The sequence below is a fragment of the Camelus bactrianus genome, chromosome 7 (genome assembly GCF_048773025.1).
Source record: "Camelus bactrianus isolate YW-2024 breed Bactrian camel chromosome 7, ASM4877302v1, whole genome shotgun sequence".
In the NCBI taxonomy this organism is placed as follows: domain Eukaryota; kingdom Metazoa; phylum Chordata; class Mammalia; order Artiodactyla; family Camelidae; genus Camelus; species Camelus bactrianus.
This window is the reverse complement of record NC_133545.1, coordinates 71,519,967-71,538,994: the sequence shown is the minus strand read 5'-3', so window position 1 is coordinate 71,538,994 and position 19,028 is coordinate 71,519,967. Positions and strand designations below refer to the sequence as shown.

At 34.4% G+C, this 19,028-nt stretch overlaps 1 protein-coding gene across 3 annotated transcripts in view; it reads right to left on the bottom strand.

Moving 5' to 3' along the window:
- SEMA3C (semaphorin 3C) overlaps positions 1–19,028 on the bottom strand; it is a 154,750-nt gene that overhangs the window by 26,363 nt on the left and 109,359 nt on the right. For all 3 annotated transcript variants that reach the window (XM_045510455.2, XM_045510456.2, XM_010946633.3), the window contains exon 12: positions 18,279–18,501. In XM_045510455.2, the coding sequence (XP_045366411.1) occupies positions 18,279–18,501 (223 nt within the window). The remainder of the gene's footprint in view (positions 1–18,278; positions 18,502–19,028) is intronic.

Sequence of the window (19,028 nt, the reverse complement as noted above, 5' to 3'; positions counted from 1 at the left end):
CAGAAGAACAAGAGTTAGAGATTTTGCCAGAACAATCCTTAACTCTTGTAAGGATACAAAGTTTAAGCACCCTATCTTAGAAGTTTCAAACTATACTCTGTAATTTAAAATTCATTCTTTAAGCTATATTCAAAAATAAATAAAAATCCTAAAGCTTTTCTGGCTCTAGGTGTAATAAAAAGCTTGGAAATTTCTCTGTTTCACTTATCAGCTTCCTTAGAATCAGCCCTATACCAATCTGTACTATTTTTTTGGAAGACAATACAGGTACAAATTGGAAGTGAAATAAACATCCAGCAATATGGTGCTGAGAGAGGTCACAAATGAAAATGGATAAATGCAATTGAAGGTGTTCCCCAGTTTCTATTAACAATTCATCACAAAGAGCAGTGTAAACTTCTATGGGAATAGAATATACCAAAAAACCTAAAATTAAAGTCTTGAAATTATAATAGCTAGGGCAGGATTTGTGTGGGACTGTGTGGCAGAGGGGTGTTTGGGGGTGTGTGTATGTGTGTCTGGGTGGGTGGGTGACTGACAGATGAGGGTGTAGAACTGTCCTTGTTTTAGGTTATGTTATCATAAAGATCTTATTCTTTTTTTTTTTTTTAAGTTACAACAGAGTTTTATGGTTCCCTGCTGAAGCTTGCAAAGATCACCGGCATTCTATAAGACAGCGGTGACCTCTTTCTTGAGTAGAGACTGAGCAGAAACTATGTCTAACCATAGTCCCAAGTAGAACTGCATGAAAGGGAATCTTGATTACAGGAGTTCCCAAAGAGAAAACCATCAGCCCTGAAAATAATTAATTAAATATTCTCAAATAAGAGAACTGACTACTCTTTTACCCAGTGTTTAACTATGAGAACAATATTTTACATAAATTATCATTTCTTCTGAAAGAACTTACAACAAACATACTTTATTCATGCCATTTATAAAACATTATACAAACAACAGTGATAAAAATGGGCTAATAAAAAGATAATGCAAAACTTGCTTTTGACTCATTTGCAATAAAAGGTAGAACACCACTTTTATTTACTGCTTGTCTTCCTATTTTAATTATTTTTGTTTTTGCTGGTAATGAGTAGATACCCCTTTTAAGACCATTAAAAAGTAAAAATAAAATTTTCTACCAAGTAAATGTCAATGTATTTGAAATTATTACAAAAATATAAGTAAATTTAAGTAGTGGTAATGTTTCTACCTCAAAATCAAGCTTAAATAAAATTGGAATGCAAGATTTCCATAGAGAAATAAATATTTATAGGATGCCTGCTCTGTGTCTATGATAATATATTATTTCAAGAAAATATCCATTTAAATTCCTTTACTTTTTTACACTGAAGACTTGAATTGGTACTTTATGAGGTGGTAGTTCTACAGAGTTCATTTATTACACTGGTTCAATTTTCATCAGTGCGTCATAAATGAACATATTTGTTCTCAATAGAATTCTACATATTGGAGCCTGTATATACAAAAATCAGAATACTCATTCAAATTTTTGGATTCAAATATGAATGGAATAGTTTTAAATCCTTGTAAGAACATTACTATTAACAATTATTAATTTAGATTTTATGAGACCTTGAACTCATATAATTTGGAGTGGCCTTTAAGTAAAATAGAACAAAAATGCGAAACAGAGTTGTTTGGGTCTTTCCAAAACAACTACAAATGAGGAACTCTAAAGTTTATGCTAAGTCCATCTCTGATAACTACCCTAGTTTTCTAAAAAAAAAAAATAAAGTTTCTATAAAACTGGACAATGATACATTCTTTAAAGAATCTCTAATTATCCAATAAATCTCAACTACAATATCTTATCACTACAATTCTATCATCCAAGATCAGTCTTTCACAGTCAGTAAAAGGTTGGAAATTTCCTTCTTTAGTTGAATGTAAATAGCTCTACTTCCCTGTTTCTTTTATTCGTTTGCCTTTCTACTATAGCTACCAAGAACAATAGTCAATCTCTTTTTCACAACTCTCCAAGTACATCTGTATACCCTCAATACTCTCAAGTCTACACATGAGCACTTCTTTCAGGTATTGTCTCATTCTAACTCAAAACCAGATCTTTTTACCTGCCTTTCTCTGGACACCCTGCAGTTTGGCATTACCCTATTTAAAATGCGTTCATCATCATACATGCCTATGCAGTTGTTTTACCAGTATGTGGACCTCGTTGAGACAGGACTATTTAAAAGACACAACAGTAGTTCTAGTAGCCAATCAACAACTTCAGTGATTGGTCAGAATCTCTAGTACTTGGAGCCTCAGAAATAAATATCCCAATTGCAGTGTACACCCTTTACGTGGCTCCACTCTAGATGTCTTTGTATTTCTGCTCCTGTTAAAAACTGTGTGACTCCCACAATCTCCAGTTCAGATTCTAAAGAGACAGATTTAATTTGGTCCAACTTAGTCATGATACAGGCACACTGTAAATCAATAGTTGGTGGTCAGATCAGTTGTCAAGTGCTTATGTGTCATTTCAATAAGTTCTGGTACCAGGAAAGAGCCAATATATATGAAACCATCTAAGGCTGCTCCCTAAACAGGCCCACATTAATGGGATGATTTCTCCCAAAATGCAGTAATGGCAGACACCTTCGGTTTCTTTTCAAAACCTAGTTACCAGACCTCAGTTCCATATATAGAAAATACTGCTGAGGTATCCTTGGGCTATCTCATTCACTACTAATAAGTAAGTAGACTTGGACTGTCTTCCAGCCATTTCCAGTCATTGATTCAACAAGAAATTATTGAGTTCCTTCTGTATATCAGGTACTATAACCAGTATGAATGCAAAGATAAATGGGCATGGCACCTAAGAGTTCACAGTCTAGAATTTATGGTTCTCTGAACAGTGTGTTCCCATTAAAATGTTAGTCACTGAAAGATACGCATTCTAGAATGTCCATAAAATTCCCACTTACTTATGTCTACATAAAGCCATCTCTGAACCCTTTAGTTTGAAGATAATAATATAGCTATCAAATGTCTTCCTTCTGGGGGTAGTGAGAATGGCATCCCTTGAATGCACTCAACATAAATTATTTTTATTGTTCTGCAGAACTGGGATATAGCTTTTATTTCCTCAAGAAAAGCACCGTACCTACAAAACAGTTACAGTGAAGCAGAGTATCTTCCTTTTTTTCCCTTAAGCCTCAGTTCACTTATGTGTAAACGTGAATAATAATTATAGCTTTTGTAATGGATATTTGTTACTGTGGTCTACCCAGAATCACTTCCCCTTTTTCGGTAATAACACCCTAAGACATCTTTTGGAGACAACACCTCTCTCATTCTCAGTCTACATGGTTAAGGAATGGAGCATCTCTCCTTCAGCCCCAGGGAGATGCCATGACTTAGGCCCATGCAATTAAAACATCCTTTTACCCCTGTGATTCACGCAGGAGAGGGCACAGAAACGAGCCAGGGCCTAGCCCTCTCTGGGAATTATATAGGTGGGAGCTTCTTTCTCTCTGAGATCAGGACTATTAAAGACTTGTAAATCTGGAAGTGCTGAGGCCATCCACACGCAGAGACTCCATTTAAGACTAAACACGAAAGAGGAAAGCAGAGCTGAAAGATGGTGAGATAAATTCCTGACATTACTTTAGCACAAATTCAGCTACATCTGAGGCTGCCTCTTACATTTCTCAGTTGAACACACAGACAAAATTATTTTTTAACTTGTTTGCATAAGGTCTTTGATCACTTCCTGTTGAAAGAGTTCAGACTAATAAAAACTAAATGAATAATAGATGGAAATTGCTTAGTATAATGTCTGGTACATAATATACTCTCAGTAAGTGGAAATTATTTTTTATTTGTAGCTTCACTACTTGCTAAACTTTTGACATTATTAGAGTCACCATTCTTTTCTTGAACCTTAGTTTTCTTATCTATGAAATATACATAATAGGCATGCTTTGAATACATTAAAGCATTGTGACGTGAATCAAAATTATAACAAAATGTTTCAAATATTGTGAAAAATAAGTATATATATATGATTTGTACATAAGTATATGCATATGAAAAAGTATATTTATATTTTAAGAGCATATATATATATATATATATATATGTATATGTATAGACACACATGAAATTATAAAAATACCCAATCTCCAAACATTAAAATAATATTAAACCAACAACTAGAATGAGTATAAAGATATAGGTGTTTTCATGTGCTTTTGGTAGAAGTGCATTCTGGAAAATCTTTCTTGAGAGCAATATGGCAGTTGGCCATCTGTAGTAACTGATACCAGAATATCCTTCTTGCATAAACAAATATAAAGCAGGATGAACTACAAGAGATAATTCTTTCTAGGTAATGGATAACAGACAGCACAATACTAAAATAAGGAAAATTTCACAAGGTAATCTTCATGATTCCCCCTTTTCTGCCTGGGAACAATTTCTGAGCAGAGGTGCAGAGAGCAGGTGCAGAGTGGTCCCACTGAGATGAGAAGGCAGGTATGAGAATTTGGGGCAGCAGAAGCAAATTAATTCTGTGGCATGCAGTGTCAGAGAGAGAGAACTGTCCAGAAAAGGAGTTCCAAAAGTCCATGTGGAAATCCCTTGTGGGTCTGTGGCTGATTCTTGGGCTATATATTTGCAGGATGAGACTACCCAAGGTTTAATACAGTATAGCTGCTATCTGAGAGTATGGAAGAGACAAATTATGGATGCAGCGGCTCTGGAGAAGAGCAATGTTGGGTTAAATTGGAGTTCTGGCCCTACCAGAGTAGACAGATAGCATTAACACCTTGTTAAAACTCCTGACATCCAGTAGACACAAAAAGGCTGAACCTGTAAGAGTAAGTGCTACTTTCTAGAGTTAAGACCTAGAAGACCTAGACTTTAGGCCTGCCCTAACACAACTTGTAGCCCAGATCGAACACAACATACAAGGGAGAGAGTTTGGAGTTTGAATCCTGCTAAATTAGAGTGACTTACCTTGAGCACAAAAATTATAACAGAGAGTAAAGCAAGTCTAAACAAATTCAAGGTGATCAGCTAATAACTGACCACTTGAACCTAAAGCTAACACATTATCTACAATGTCCAGTATCAACAACAAAAATTATTATACATGGAGAGGAGAGAGAGAGAGAGAATGAATGAATGAATGAGTAATCACTTTTTCAAAAGAAAAAGAAGTTAAAATTATCCAGATGTTGAATTTAGCAAGCAACAGCCTTAAAACTGCTACTCTTATAAACATGTTAAAAATATTAAGAAGAAATTCAGAAAAAAAAAGAAGATAGGGTCCCAATGAATGAATAGATAAGGCAAAACTCAACAAAAATAAAAACTATAAAAGGCCAAACAGATATTTTAGAACTAAACTACAATAACTGAAATAAAATATCAATTCTACAGACTTAACAGCAGGCTGGGGGTGAAAGAAGAAAGTCAAAAAATTTAAAAGCCAGAACAACAGAAATTGCAAGTTGTAAGAACATTGAGAAAAAGTAATTGAAGAAAATGAAGAGAGTCTTTTGGGCATGTGTAACATTATCAAATGATCTAATATATGCATAATTAGAGTTCTGAAAGGAGAATAATGACAGATTGGGGAATAAAAAATGTGTGAAGAAACAATGGCTGAAAATTTTCTAAATTTAACAAAAAAAATTGTAAATAGAAACATAGATCTAAAAATTCAGTGAGGCCCTAGGTAATAGACATAAAAAGAGCTACACATAGGCACATTATATTTAAATTGCTGAAAACAAAAATTATAGAAAGAAAACTTTGAAAGTAGATAGAGAAAAAAGATATTATGTCATGAGAACAAGGAATATAATTATTGCTGACTTTTTATTTGAAACAATGGAGCCACAAGATAGTGGAATGACTCTTTTTCAATTACTGAAAGAAAAAAAAAGTTAACCTAGAATTTTATATCCAGTGAAAATATTATTTAAAAATTAAGATGAAATCAATCATTTTTAGATAAATAAAAGCTGGGGAATTTTGTTGCTTGCAGATCCCCTACATTTGAAGAAATGCTAAAGGATGTCTTTTAGTCTGAAGGGAAATAATACAAAATAGAAACACAGACTTACACGAAGAATAAAGATAATCAGATATGACCTCTTTCCAGCTGGGCTGACTGGTTTGAAGATATGTTTTGAAACTTCTGCAGTCATTTGTAAACATGAGAAAAGTTGACATAAGGACACTGCTGATCCCTGCTCCTGGCTAAGGAGGACAGAGCCAAAAACTCCAAAGAAAGAAGCTGAGGCCCTAGTCAAACCACATATAAAACCATTCTACAATTGTGTTTTCTAGTTTTGTGAACCAATAAATCTGTAATAAAATATGAACAATAATATTTCTGAGAATCTTAAATGACAGTAAAATAAAATATTTCTCTTTCCCCTAAAAAAAGCCAAGCAGAGCTATTTGTGATATCCTGCAGAGTGAAAAAACTAATTAGTATTTATAATATAATCCCTCTATATGAGTAGAGGATTATAATCTATTTATCACACAGGCTCATTATCTTTTTTCTGCAACTCTAAATTTCGAAGGTTTTTTTTTTTTAATTGCTGGGTGGTAAAATCTGTCCTGACTTGAACTAATTTGGTCACAAAAGCTGACCTGCACTTAATTTTATGCTGTTCATGGTCTTTATTTATTACACTTGGTTTGAGGACTTCTATGTTTTACTGTGGAAATAGTACTGTGTATTTCATAGGGTGTGATCCACGGTTCTGTGAGCCATTTTACGTAATATATATGCACATGTTACCTTTTCCTACTCAAATACTTCTGAATGCTGAAATACATTTGGTTTCAAATTAGTTACTATAAAATAGGATTGCTTTTTTTTCTATCTATTTTCTTGATTAAAAATAAATATTTAACTCAAGCAATAAAAAAATAATAATTTAAGAGATATAATTAAGTAAAGCTACAGATTGAAATCATGTTCTGGGTATTACTTAAATGATACAGTAGAATGTAAATATTCAAAAGTAGACCTATTAAAGCTACTCTCCTAATTCAGGACGCTGTTAATGAGTCTGCCTAACAACAGTGACACTGGAAGGAATACAACCAGTTAGTACTATTTCACCATATGCTGAACGCTGAGTACCTGTGTAACTGTGCCCTATGATGGTTCTCTTTTTGCAGTTAGCTCTCAGGACTAGATAAGCACTGTTCATTAACAGCCCAGTTAACGGCAGTTCCTATACCGCTACTGAAAAAAAAATCAGCTACTTCCCCAAACCTGCAACAGTGTCCTCTATTTCTATTTTATCCATCCTGGTTTTGTACTTGAAAATGGTGTAAGCTTGAGCAAACCTGCCTCCTGGAAACCTTTTTATTTCTCTATAAAATGTGCATATAGTACTTACATATGTGATGAGGCTGTTCAAGACCAAAGGCAAAAGCCAAAGTGAACCTTCCTTGTAAATTCTACAGAGGGTATAATTTTACTCTCAGTGGTCTGGAATTGTCCTTCCTTATTCTCACGCTTTTCCTGTTACATAAATTACTTACTATTCTTCTATACCAGTGCTTTACTTTTATTTACAATTTCCAAACAAAAGAAATGTCTCATATATTACAGGTAGAGTCATCTATTTTCTGTCATCAAAATTTTTTTTCCTCTATGCTTTTCCCAGTACAGTGTACTCATCTACCAAAATTTAAGTAATACTGTAAAATAATTATGCACATATTATTCACTGCCTGTTTCCTCTCACAAGAATATGAACTTTATGAAAGAAGAGACATTTAGTTTGCTGCTTATTTCTAGAGTTGAATAGATTCAGGATTTGTAACAGAAATTCAAAAATATTTGTGAACAAACATACTTATATATTATTTATGCATAGAGAAGTATGATTGATTTCAATAAATATATATCTACTATATAAGTACATGCATATTTTTACTTGTTGAATGCTTACTAATTTCTAGGGAGTACACTCAGAGTTTTACATACATCATCTCATTTAATCTTTAAAATACATCCATAAAGTAGGTACAATTAAGAAAACTAGGCTTAGAGATGTTACATAATTTGCTCCAGGTCATAAAACTGGTAGACGATAGGGAGGAGAATTTAAACGTAGTTCTTTTGAAGTTAAAGCATGTTCCCTAATTCTTAGCCTAGAATTCATCAAGAATAACTTATTATAACTATTCTGACAAGTTATTCTGTATTTAACAAGGTTTTGGAGAAATTCCAACCAAAATTAGAATTGGTCATTATGAGGAAAATCTCTGGGAATTTAATTTCCCATTTCACATTGCCCTATGTAGATCTAGGACTTTACAGGTAAACACACACATGCTTGTATCTATTACTGCTACGGAAGTTTTAGAGTTACATATCTAGATAAGTTAATTGAGAGGCAGACTTTGGAACAAAATTTTAAGGCCAACAATTTAACTAAACTGGCAATTATATAAAGAGTGACTATATTATAAGCTTTGCTTTAGTAAAGGTTTACCCAAAAAATTAGAAAACAGCAAAATGTGCATTTAAAAATATAACAATTATTTATTCAACTAAAATGTCTGTCCTCATGAAAAATATCTAATATAGCTAATGTATCAAAATGTGTTTAATAAGTTTACAATATACATTTGTTATGGTTCTAGAACTACTTTTCTCTGCAAGGATTTTTTACAAAATTTTATTTTAGTATTAGACCAAGTGATAATCCATCAATATATGGATAATTATAGTTATTTCCTGGTGATATAGCTAAAGAATACTCAAATAGGGTCTCAGGAATTACTAAATTTAACATTTAAGAATTTTGTAAATTACTATAGTGTACATATCACATTTCAGTATATTTTATCAAATTCTATCATGAATATTTTATTTACATTTGAATTTAAAACAAATGGACTTACTTCATATAATGTCGGCATACATTCTATGTAAGGTTTTACTGGTCCTGCACAGGATGCAACAACTGAATTTCCAAAGGTGCAAAACTGGGGATAACTCTTTCTATTTAATCCTTTATTGTTTGGGGAAAGAATTACTCATCTAAGATAAATGAATATTATGGTCATTAATTAACTTATTTTCCTGCACCATTTTTAGCATAAGAAAGGCTGTTGTGCCCTGATTCTCAAAGTTTAAACCCCATACAGAAGAAGGCCTGGAACATCTACCTGTTCTGGGGTGCTCAGGTAAAGAAAGGAGCTTTTCCCTCTTCATTTAGTCATCTCTCAATCCACCATGGACTTGCCCATGTTAACCCCTTGTTGCTTCCTCCTGTTCATATCCAGGTCTTTCCACTGGAATGGTTATTCTCTTCTCAGCCTTTATGAGTCTTTAAGGAGAAAGGCTAATGAGGAAAGCAGCTTTATTATTACAGCAAGGGAGCTCAGACGTAACTGTGCCACATCTGATGATCTTGACCACTGCTTCTTTCCCGCCTGTTATTCTCTTTTCTCGAGGTCCCCATTATTTCCTCTTAATCTCCTGTCACTTTGACGATCCCTTTTTTCCCACTTTCTTGGTAAATACTCTTTATTTTCCTACCCTTAAATGAGCTCCTCAGAGTTAAATCCTTATCTGCAGAGTTCTAGACTGAGCTCAAGGATTGTCATGGATTCAGCCAACACCCACACTGCTGACGAGTCCTGTATCTACATCTCTGGCACAGCCCTCTCTGCTGAAGTGAGCTACAGTAACACCCTCTTTGACTTATCCATCTGGATGGTCCACAAAATCTTTAACTCTGTGTGAGACAGACCTGGGGATGGAATTTGACTACTGTTCCTAGCTTCACAACCATAAACAAGCCATTTAATATTGAAAAGCCTCAGTTTGCACAACTGTAAAATAGGGATAACGATTCTATCTCATTGGGTTGCTGTGAAGTTTTAATGGGATAATGTATTGCAGGTGATAAATTCAGTTTTTAATGCAAAACAGGCCACAGGAAAGGACCTTTGTGTCATTCAAAAGTAATTAATTACTCTCCAAATCTGCTTGTTCATTCTATATTCCCCTGATCAGTGAATGGTACTCCTTTTCACCCTTTTGCCAAGCTATAAACCTACAAAACATTGTAGACACTTTTTTCATCTGCCTACCTTTCCTAAATCAATTTGTTATCTTCAGGTCCTTTCCTCCTAAATGTCTCTTGAACCTCATAATCCCTCTCAACTTCTGACTTTTTTTTTTTAACATTTTTTATTGATTTATAATCATTTTACAATGTTGCGTCAAATTCCAGGGTTCAGCACAATTTTTCAGTCATACATGGACATATACACACTCATTGTCACATTTTTTTCTCTGTGAGCTACCATAACATTTTGTGTATATTTTCCTGTGCTATACAGTATAATCTTGTTTATCTATTCTACAATTTTGAAATCCCAGTGATGGAGGTGTTAGCTATCTTGATCGTGGTGGTGGTTTCATAGATGTATACGTCTATCAAAATTCATCAAGCTGTACACCTGAAATATGTGCAGTTTACTGTACATGAACTATACCACAAGAAAGGTGTTTTCAAAAAAAGTCAGAGGGATTTCAAAACTTCTGACCACCACAATCAAGATAGCTAACACTTCCATCACTCCCTAAGATCAACCTCTGGCTTTTAATATCTGTTTTAATTTAGGCTTATCACTTCTTGCCTATAAAAAAGACAAAAAGTCTCCTTCTTTTCTCTGTCTGTAATATATCCTCCACATCAGTAGTGATCTATTTAAATGTATATGGGCAGTGACCAACCGACTCTAACGTGAACCTAATAAGTCACACCCTTGCATAACTTCTCTCCCTGAGTGCAGCTGGAATGGGTGATAGGCTACTAGCCCATAGAATAATGCTAATTGATGGTATGTCAATCCCATGATTATGCTCCATTATATAAGACCCTGTATTAGTAGATGGAATGAGGAATGTTTTGAATGGCCAGTGAAGACATCCACGTGGTAGGGAACTGCAGTGGCCTCATTCCTGCATCAGTAAGGAACTTAATTTTTCCAAAAATCACGTGAGTTGGAAGAGACTTTGAACTCCAGAAAGGAATGCAGCCTGGCTTACCCTTTGACTGCAGCTTTCTAAGACCCTCAGCAGAGAGACCAGGTTCTGGGGATCAGGATGTAATCTCTGGGGGACTATTATTCTCCTTACCACATTAGTGGAAGAGAAAAATAAGCATCCAGCTAAGTAAAACATGTATGACTCTAATACCACAGATTCACTCCAGAAAACCCAGTTTCAAATCTTCTTGGTCCAATTTACACTACACTTCATATTCTAAAATGAAACATTTCTTTCCATTTTTAACAACTTGTACTCTTCTCAATTCAACACAATTTCTTAAAAAAAAAAAAACAAAACTGGCTTTCCACAATGACCAACCCCACAATGACACCTAGCTATAGACCTCCTTTGGGTAGTAGCATAGAGAAGGTCAGGCCTGGCTAAATAGTAGGCTGTGAAATTTTCTCCTAGGGGCAAAGGCTGCCAAGTCTGCTTCAGGAAAACTTGGCAGCACATGCAGAACAAGAGCATAGTGTGGTTATTTCCTCTTAAGACACAGACAAAAGACTTCATAAGTTAATGTCTTTAGGCTAGAAAATTTTCTTATATTCATGTAACAGTAAGGGGTTAAATGAAGGCAAAATACAGGGATGATGTTGGACTGCAGTTGTTTTATATCAGTGATTAAACAGTAAAAGAGCCAGTGACACAGAGGAAATCATTGCCATTTCTCCTGCTGAGAGGCACTATCTTCTTGCATGATATTCTGAAGTCTTCCATATATATATATATATCTGTTGAATATGCAAAATCTATTTTAAGTAAATAGAAGCATGCAAACTAGATTTATATGTTTTGCTGAATGCGTAAGACAGATTTAAGCTCCATTTTAAAACAAGTTTTAAAATGCACAAAGATTTAGTGATACATCACAAAGTAAGATGAAATACTATTAATTTCTGCATCTTCTCCTCTCCCCTCAAAATATTACTGCCTTCACCACTAAATATATGGCAACTGACATAAAAATATGTCAGATTCACAGGTCATTCACACGTAAATCCAGTCATTTCCAGGTCTTCTCTGTCACCTTGTAAGATGTATCTTGTTCACATGTAAGACTTGGTGACATGTGTGGATGGCAGAAGTGAGTGGTGTCACTCTAACAAAGCAACACTGATGCTCGTGTTGGATGTCAACACGTAAGCGTATCTTCTTGACAAATGTGGCTGAAACATTTAATGCAGAGTAAAATGAGAAAATATAAATGAAATTACCTTAATTTCATAAAAGGAAAATAATATAAAGTGGTGATGGTAGATGAGGTAATAACATGAAGAGGATAAATGCTCAGGATGTGAAATCAGACAGCAAGAAGTTATATTCTGGTTGTATCATATACTCAATATCTATGTGATCTTTACTTATCTGAGCTTCTGTCCCAACACAGTGGAGGATAAGTGTAACTCATTCACTCATTCATTCCAATAATATCTACTGCCTGACAACTTTGAGTGATGTACTATTCTAGGTACCGAGGATATACCAATGAATAAATAAGACAAATATCCTTGCTTCCTATGGAGTCTACATTCTCACAATTCTTCATAGGGTTGGATGAGAGTCAGTAACTCATCTGGCAAAAGATAAACACCATAAATAACTAACTATAATTAGCATCATTATAATAGTAATTAAATATTTCAGAAACTTGAGAAAGTATTCTTATTTGTATAATAAGTAGCATTCTAAATAAATAAATGGGTAACTCAGGCAAACTAACAACACTGAAATTTATTTAATGATTATGTGAGATTTTATGCTATCTTTAAAAGAATGTATCTCTGAAGAGTAGCTTAAAGGAAAATTATTCTGCTTTTTGAAATAATTTTCCAGCAATTATCCATATATTTATTTTTAATAAACTATATTTTTAAGGTAAAATTTAAATGAGAACATTTGTTTTTGGATTTGCAACTACTGTATGGGTGCTCACATTTTCTTCTTTTCACGTATCTCTGTTGCTTTTCTTCTACGTGATCAAGCAGTCATCACACTGTGATTTATCATCTTTCTCCTGTCAATTCAGCCATCATTCTACTCTGTTCTATTAGTATTTCCTGCTGTGAAAATCCCTGTAGAATCCTTGGTAAACTCTCAGAAGTTTCCAGATTCTGCTTTGGAAAGCAGTGAACCACAATGTTATTAAAAACCAGTGACTTATAAAGAATTTTTGTTCCTTACTCCTAAGGAAAGGGAAAATCTAGACATTATCCTCAGAGTGACGTTCACACACAGCTTCCAGCTGACAGCAGTCTTTTCTGAAGTCAAATGCACTGCTCCAGCTATCAAATTACACATCAAGTATTTTAGGGAGTTCTTTAAGACTCAAAACGCCTAGCTCTGCAGTTCATTAAGTGTGCTATTCCAAGAGCTGTGACTGCTAGAACTGGTTAGTTACTATGAAGGCAGTTATCCTGTAACACTGAAGGCAAACACATTAAGGCTTTAGTCACATATGTGGCACATACTTCAAAACTCCTCACTTTCAAAGAACTTACTGGATCCAGCATTCCAACTTAGTACTCATCCACTTAAACGGAAGCTAATAAGAAGCATGAAACAGTACATACTACATAAGAATTTTGGCACAGCACTGCATGTATCGACCTTACTTTAAAAAATCATATTGGCATACTGCCCTCTGCAAGCCTGGTCTATAAGCTAACAGTGTTGTTTTACATTTTTTAACGATTGAAAAAAAAATAACAAGAAGAATATTGCATAAGCAGTGAAAATTTGGGACACCCCAAACATCTAACATCTATTCACAGGAATACTCTCACTCTTTCATTAGAAAGCATATGCCATTCTGATTCATATTTAGTGCTAAAAATATAAATTTGATAAAATGTGTCTGAACTTGACCCAGACACTTAAATGCTTTCATAACTCCAGAGGCAAAAGGAAAACAGGCAAAAATTTCTTCATTGTGCATTACAGTCCGCTTTGGACTAATAGCCTGGATGTAAGCAGTAGGTGGCAAAGTTAAAATAGAAATGTTAATCCTATGAGAACCCTTGCCTGCTGTTTTATAGACCTTCTTAAAGATTAAAAAAAAAAAAAGAAAAGAAAAGAATAAGGAGCATAAAAAAACCCCACCGACCTAATACTAAAAACTAAAACTAAAAAAACCCCAAATGCTACAAAATATCAACAAATACTACCAAATTTTAAAAAGCACTGATTTTAAAATACATTTTTTTCCAACCTGTGTTTCCTTTTTAAGGGGTGTAGTAGCAAGAATGAGTGGTAAAAATCAATTAAGTAAACTGGGTTTCTAGTCTAAGTTTTAATACAATAGCAAGACTTTTTTTTACTCAAGATTCAAGAAGGTGTATTTACATGAAGCAACATTATAAATTCCTGTATTATAGCTCCATGTTAGAAAACAGCTTCTTTAAGAAATCTTAACTTTTCCAAAATTGTATATTAAACAAAAGAGGAGTCAGCAAACTTTTTCTGTAAAAGGCTGAACAGTAAATATTTTGGGTGCTGTAGGCTAAGCAGTCTCTGTGCCAATCACCTCACTCTACCACTGCAGCACAGAAGCAGCCACAGACAAAATGTAAATGAGTGGATGTGGCTTTGTTCTAATAAAACTTTATTTGTGGACACTGAAATCTAAAAATCTTATATAATTTTCACTGCTTATGCAATATTCTTCTTGTTATTTTTTTTTTCAATCGTTAAAAAATGTAAAACAACACTCTTAGCTTATAGACCAGGCTTGCAGAGGGCAGTCAGCTAGATTTGGTTCATGTTGTGGTCTGCTGATCTCTAGACTAGATATTGAGGGAATGCAAACTAAGAAATAAAAGATGAGAGGACAAAGCTTACTTCTCTTCCTTATATTTATTTACTTAAATATGTACGTATGCATGTACATATGTATGTATGTATTGATTGATTGATTTTGGCAGCTAGTAGCTAGTAATGAGGCAGTCCCGGAAGGTGGAAGGCTAGATTACCAGGCTCTCAAACTCAGCCAGAGTAGTACACTGTAATGGACTAACTGTAACAGTTACCAGACATTGAGCCCCACACAACTACTGTGGAGATTCTGTGAACTAGAAATCATTAATAATGTTCAAAGTAGATACAGTTACAAGATATCCTATTTGCATTTCAATGACCTGTCACTTAAGTTGTTCTTACCCAACTTTTTGACAACTACTGTCTTCATCGAATTCCCTTGAATTTTCTAGGAAGGTCCAGAGAAAAGGGAAACCATGAAAGAAGCTTGCCTTATTGTGGTAATAACTGGAGAATCACTATTTACTTGTAACAACTAAGGGGCTGTTTGGTACTTGGGGATTTGGCAACACCCAAGATATATCCTTCCTAAGATATTTAGATACAAAAATCTAAGAAATCTTGGGAATAGTGACCTGTGATTCTCCCAAGTTCTATTTCAGAAAAGGCTGTTTTATTCACTTTTAGCAGCAAACAAGCACATAGAACTCTCTTTTGAAGAAATTTCACCAGAAATCTAAGAACTACTTGGGCAGAAAAAAACTTATACCAATATACTGTTTGTTAGAGTTTCTGGTAAACTGAAATCACTTTAAAAAAAATTACAGTGTGGTTTGATATAACTACGAGGATAAGGTTTAATGGTTAAGTGAGTTACCATCTCTTCACAAAGATGCTGTTGGTAGAGGCATTGTCATACAATGCTCTTTCCTATTTAGAATACAGTCTTCAAGAGATGTATGTAGCTTTGTAAGCAATCATTAGTGAAGCTTCCCACTCCAATTAAAAACATATGCCTAAATATTGTTTTTGAAAATGATACAAGTGTTTAAATACCAACATTAAAAGTCTATGTAAAGGTGACAGATACTTACGTCTTAAGAAAAGCCAAATAATTTATGCAAAAGCATATTTCCTACTATCTTCTATCTAAATAAACACCGCTGAACAGCTTATAGAGACTTGAAAATTCCAGCCATGAAACCCACATATTGCATGTAGGCATTCATGAAAAAACAACCTGAATGTGACATCAGAGTGCAACTTTAAGAAACAAAAACACTAACTGGAAAAGATATCTGCACCTCCATGTTCACTGCAGCATTATTCACAATCACCAAGATTGGAAACAACCTAAGTGTCCACTGAAAGATGAATTATAAAGAAGCTGTGGTTTTAAAATACAATAGAATATTACTCTGCCATAAAAAGAATGAAATCTTACCATTTGTGACAACATGGATGGACTGTGATGGCATTAAGTGAAATACGTCACACACATAAAGACAAATATTGTATGATCTCACTCATATGTGGAAAAAAAAGCAAAATGAAAAATCACATTCATTACTAGAGGGAGGAGGTGAGGAGAGGGAGAATGAAATAAAGGCATTCAAAAGGTACAAACTTCCACTTATAAGATAATTATTAGGGATGTAATATACACCCCTATAGTTATGGGATGTACTATAGTTATGAAAGTACTATATATATGAAAGTTGTTAAGAGAGTAAATCCTAGCAGTTCTCATTATAAGAATTTTTTTCTTTCTTTTTATTGTATCTGTATGAGACGATGGATGCTAATTTAACTTATTGCAATAATCATTTCACAATATATGTAAGTCAAACCATTATGTTGTAGACTTCAAACTTATGCAGTGATATATGTCAATGGTATCTCAATAAAACTGGAAAAAAAGAGTCTCCAATTAAGACAGGTTTCAAAAGGAAAAAAGAAAAAACAGCCATTTTTTTTCCTGAGTAACATGAGTCATAAAGGAGAGGTATGACTCTAAATGACCTCTTTACTTCAGGAAAATTTTTTTTTTCAAATGCAAACTCCATGTTGGATGACCTCACTCAGGCTAAAAGCAACTCTGTCATTTATATGGAGGCATCATCTTTAGAGAACACAGCTTATATGTAAATGAAGATTAGCTCTTGCCATCAGTTATGAATTCATTTCATTATATACTCAGCAATGGATATGGTTATGATTTTCAATTCATCTTGACAAATATTTATTGAGCTCACCAGGAACTGGTATGTCTAGAGAAAAATTACATATTAAGGAGAAATAGAACCTTGAGAAGAATGTGTGGTAATGAATACAAATATGGAAGGCTGGATTATGCAATGGTTAAAGAGACAGAAGTGAATAAACTGAGTTTGAAACATGATATTTGAAATGTTAACAGGTCATACAACTTGTGTTATCTATCAATAAGTACAAATGCAAATATTGAGCTCAGGAAATGGCAAAGACTAGAGATACACATTTGGGATTTGTTTGCACAGAATAATTAAAACCAAATGAATAGTGGGGAGGGTATAGCTCAGCGGCAGAGCATGTGCTTAGCACGCACAAGGTCCTGGGTTCAATCCATTAAGTAAACCTAATTACTTCCCCACAAGCGGATTAAAAAAAAAAAAAAAAGAATGAATCAATGAGATGGCCAAAGAATATGTAAAAGTGAGAGGACCAGGGACAGAACCTCAGGGAATACTCACACTCACGGGCAGGAGGAAGACAGGCTAATGAAGGAAACTGAGAAGGAACTGCTAGGAATAGAGGAAAACTGTGACTTGTGGCTGAAGCAACAGGTAAGGAGTGATTCTACAATGTCAAATGATGCAAACAGGATATGGAGGCATAGCAATGGTTAAAGGTTATTGGATTTTCTTAATATGAGAACACTAAAGATGTTGGAAAAATCAGCAGTATAGTAGAGGTGGCAGTAGATGAAGGTGTAGGTACAGTAGGTCAAGCTAGCATAAGGTTTCTAAACCAGGATTCAGTGGAGGATGACATGGAAGAATAAAGTGAATAAGAATATAATGCATAAAGAAAGGTCCTGGAGATGGCAGGAAAGCATAGATGTCTCCATGTACTTAAAGAAAGGTCACAGATTTGTTTCAGTTGAGAGAACACTCATGCTTAAAATTTCCAATCTCTTCTTTCATTTCATTATTATCTTATTTCACTATAATGTGTGCCAGGAACTGCTCAAGGTGCTTTACATATATTCACCCATTTGTTCCTCACAACCACCCTGTAAAGCAATTTATTTTAACTCCATTTTACAGATGTAGAAACTGAGGCACAGAGACATTAAATACCTCAGGGTCAGACATAAGTAAGTAAACACTGGAATTCTTCCGATTCCCTTACCTACTATGCTCTTTGACTACACTTTAAGTGTAGTTTGAATTCAAATACTTACCCGTTCCAAGAAACAGGACATGGTATCTACCGTCAGCAGCATTCACTCGATCCACAGCTATTTTTGTGTACTTATAGTCAGTGCCTATACGAACAATCAAAGGCCTTCTGTGGACTGGGTAGATGGAATTGTACATGAGAGGGTGGTTCCGAATAAAAGTGACAACGTCATCCGGGAACTCCTTGGTGGTTCGCATATTGGGTGTAAATGCTCCTCCTGGGCACTAAAAAATATTTTAAAAAGAACTAAGTTAATGAAATAGTTACTTTGTTTTAATAATAATCAAAAGGCCTCTATTTTTCAAAAAAATTAGAAGCTCAAGTTATTAGTGTATTTGTTACACATTGAGAAGAAAACAGCATGACTACATACAGTGCTATCCGTAGAAAATGAATATGCAAGGTGTATAATTTGATCATCTGAATAGGCTAAGTCCACTTATCCTTATTTGTTTTCAGAGAGGAGCTGGCACAATTTTGGATATGATATAACTTTTCACCTTTCTCATTCATCACTTTTCTATTACTTATCATGTGCCAGGTACAGTGTTGCTAGGAAAAAAAAAAATCTTGTGGATATAATCTAAGGCTGCTACTTACTAAAATAAATTAGATTATCATTATCAACTTCGATCAGAGTTTTATTCTATCTGATCCCCCCTCCCAAAAGAGTGATCTCTGAAGTTGGGGAGTTTGGATTGGATGTGGCAAACTAGACCTGATACTTTGTCTCTGGAAAACATTCCAGTGA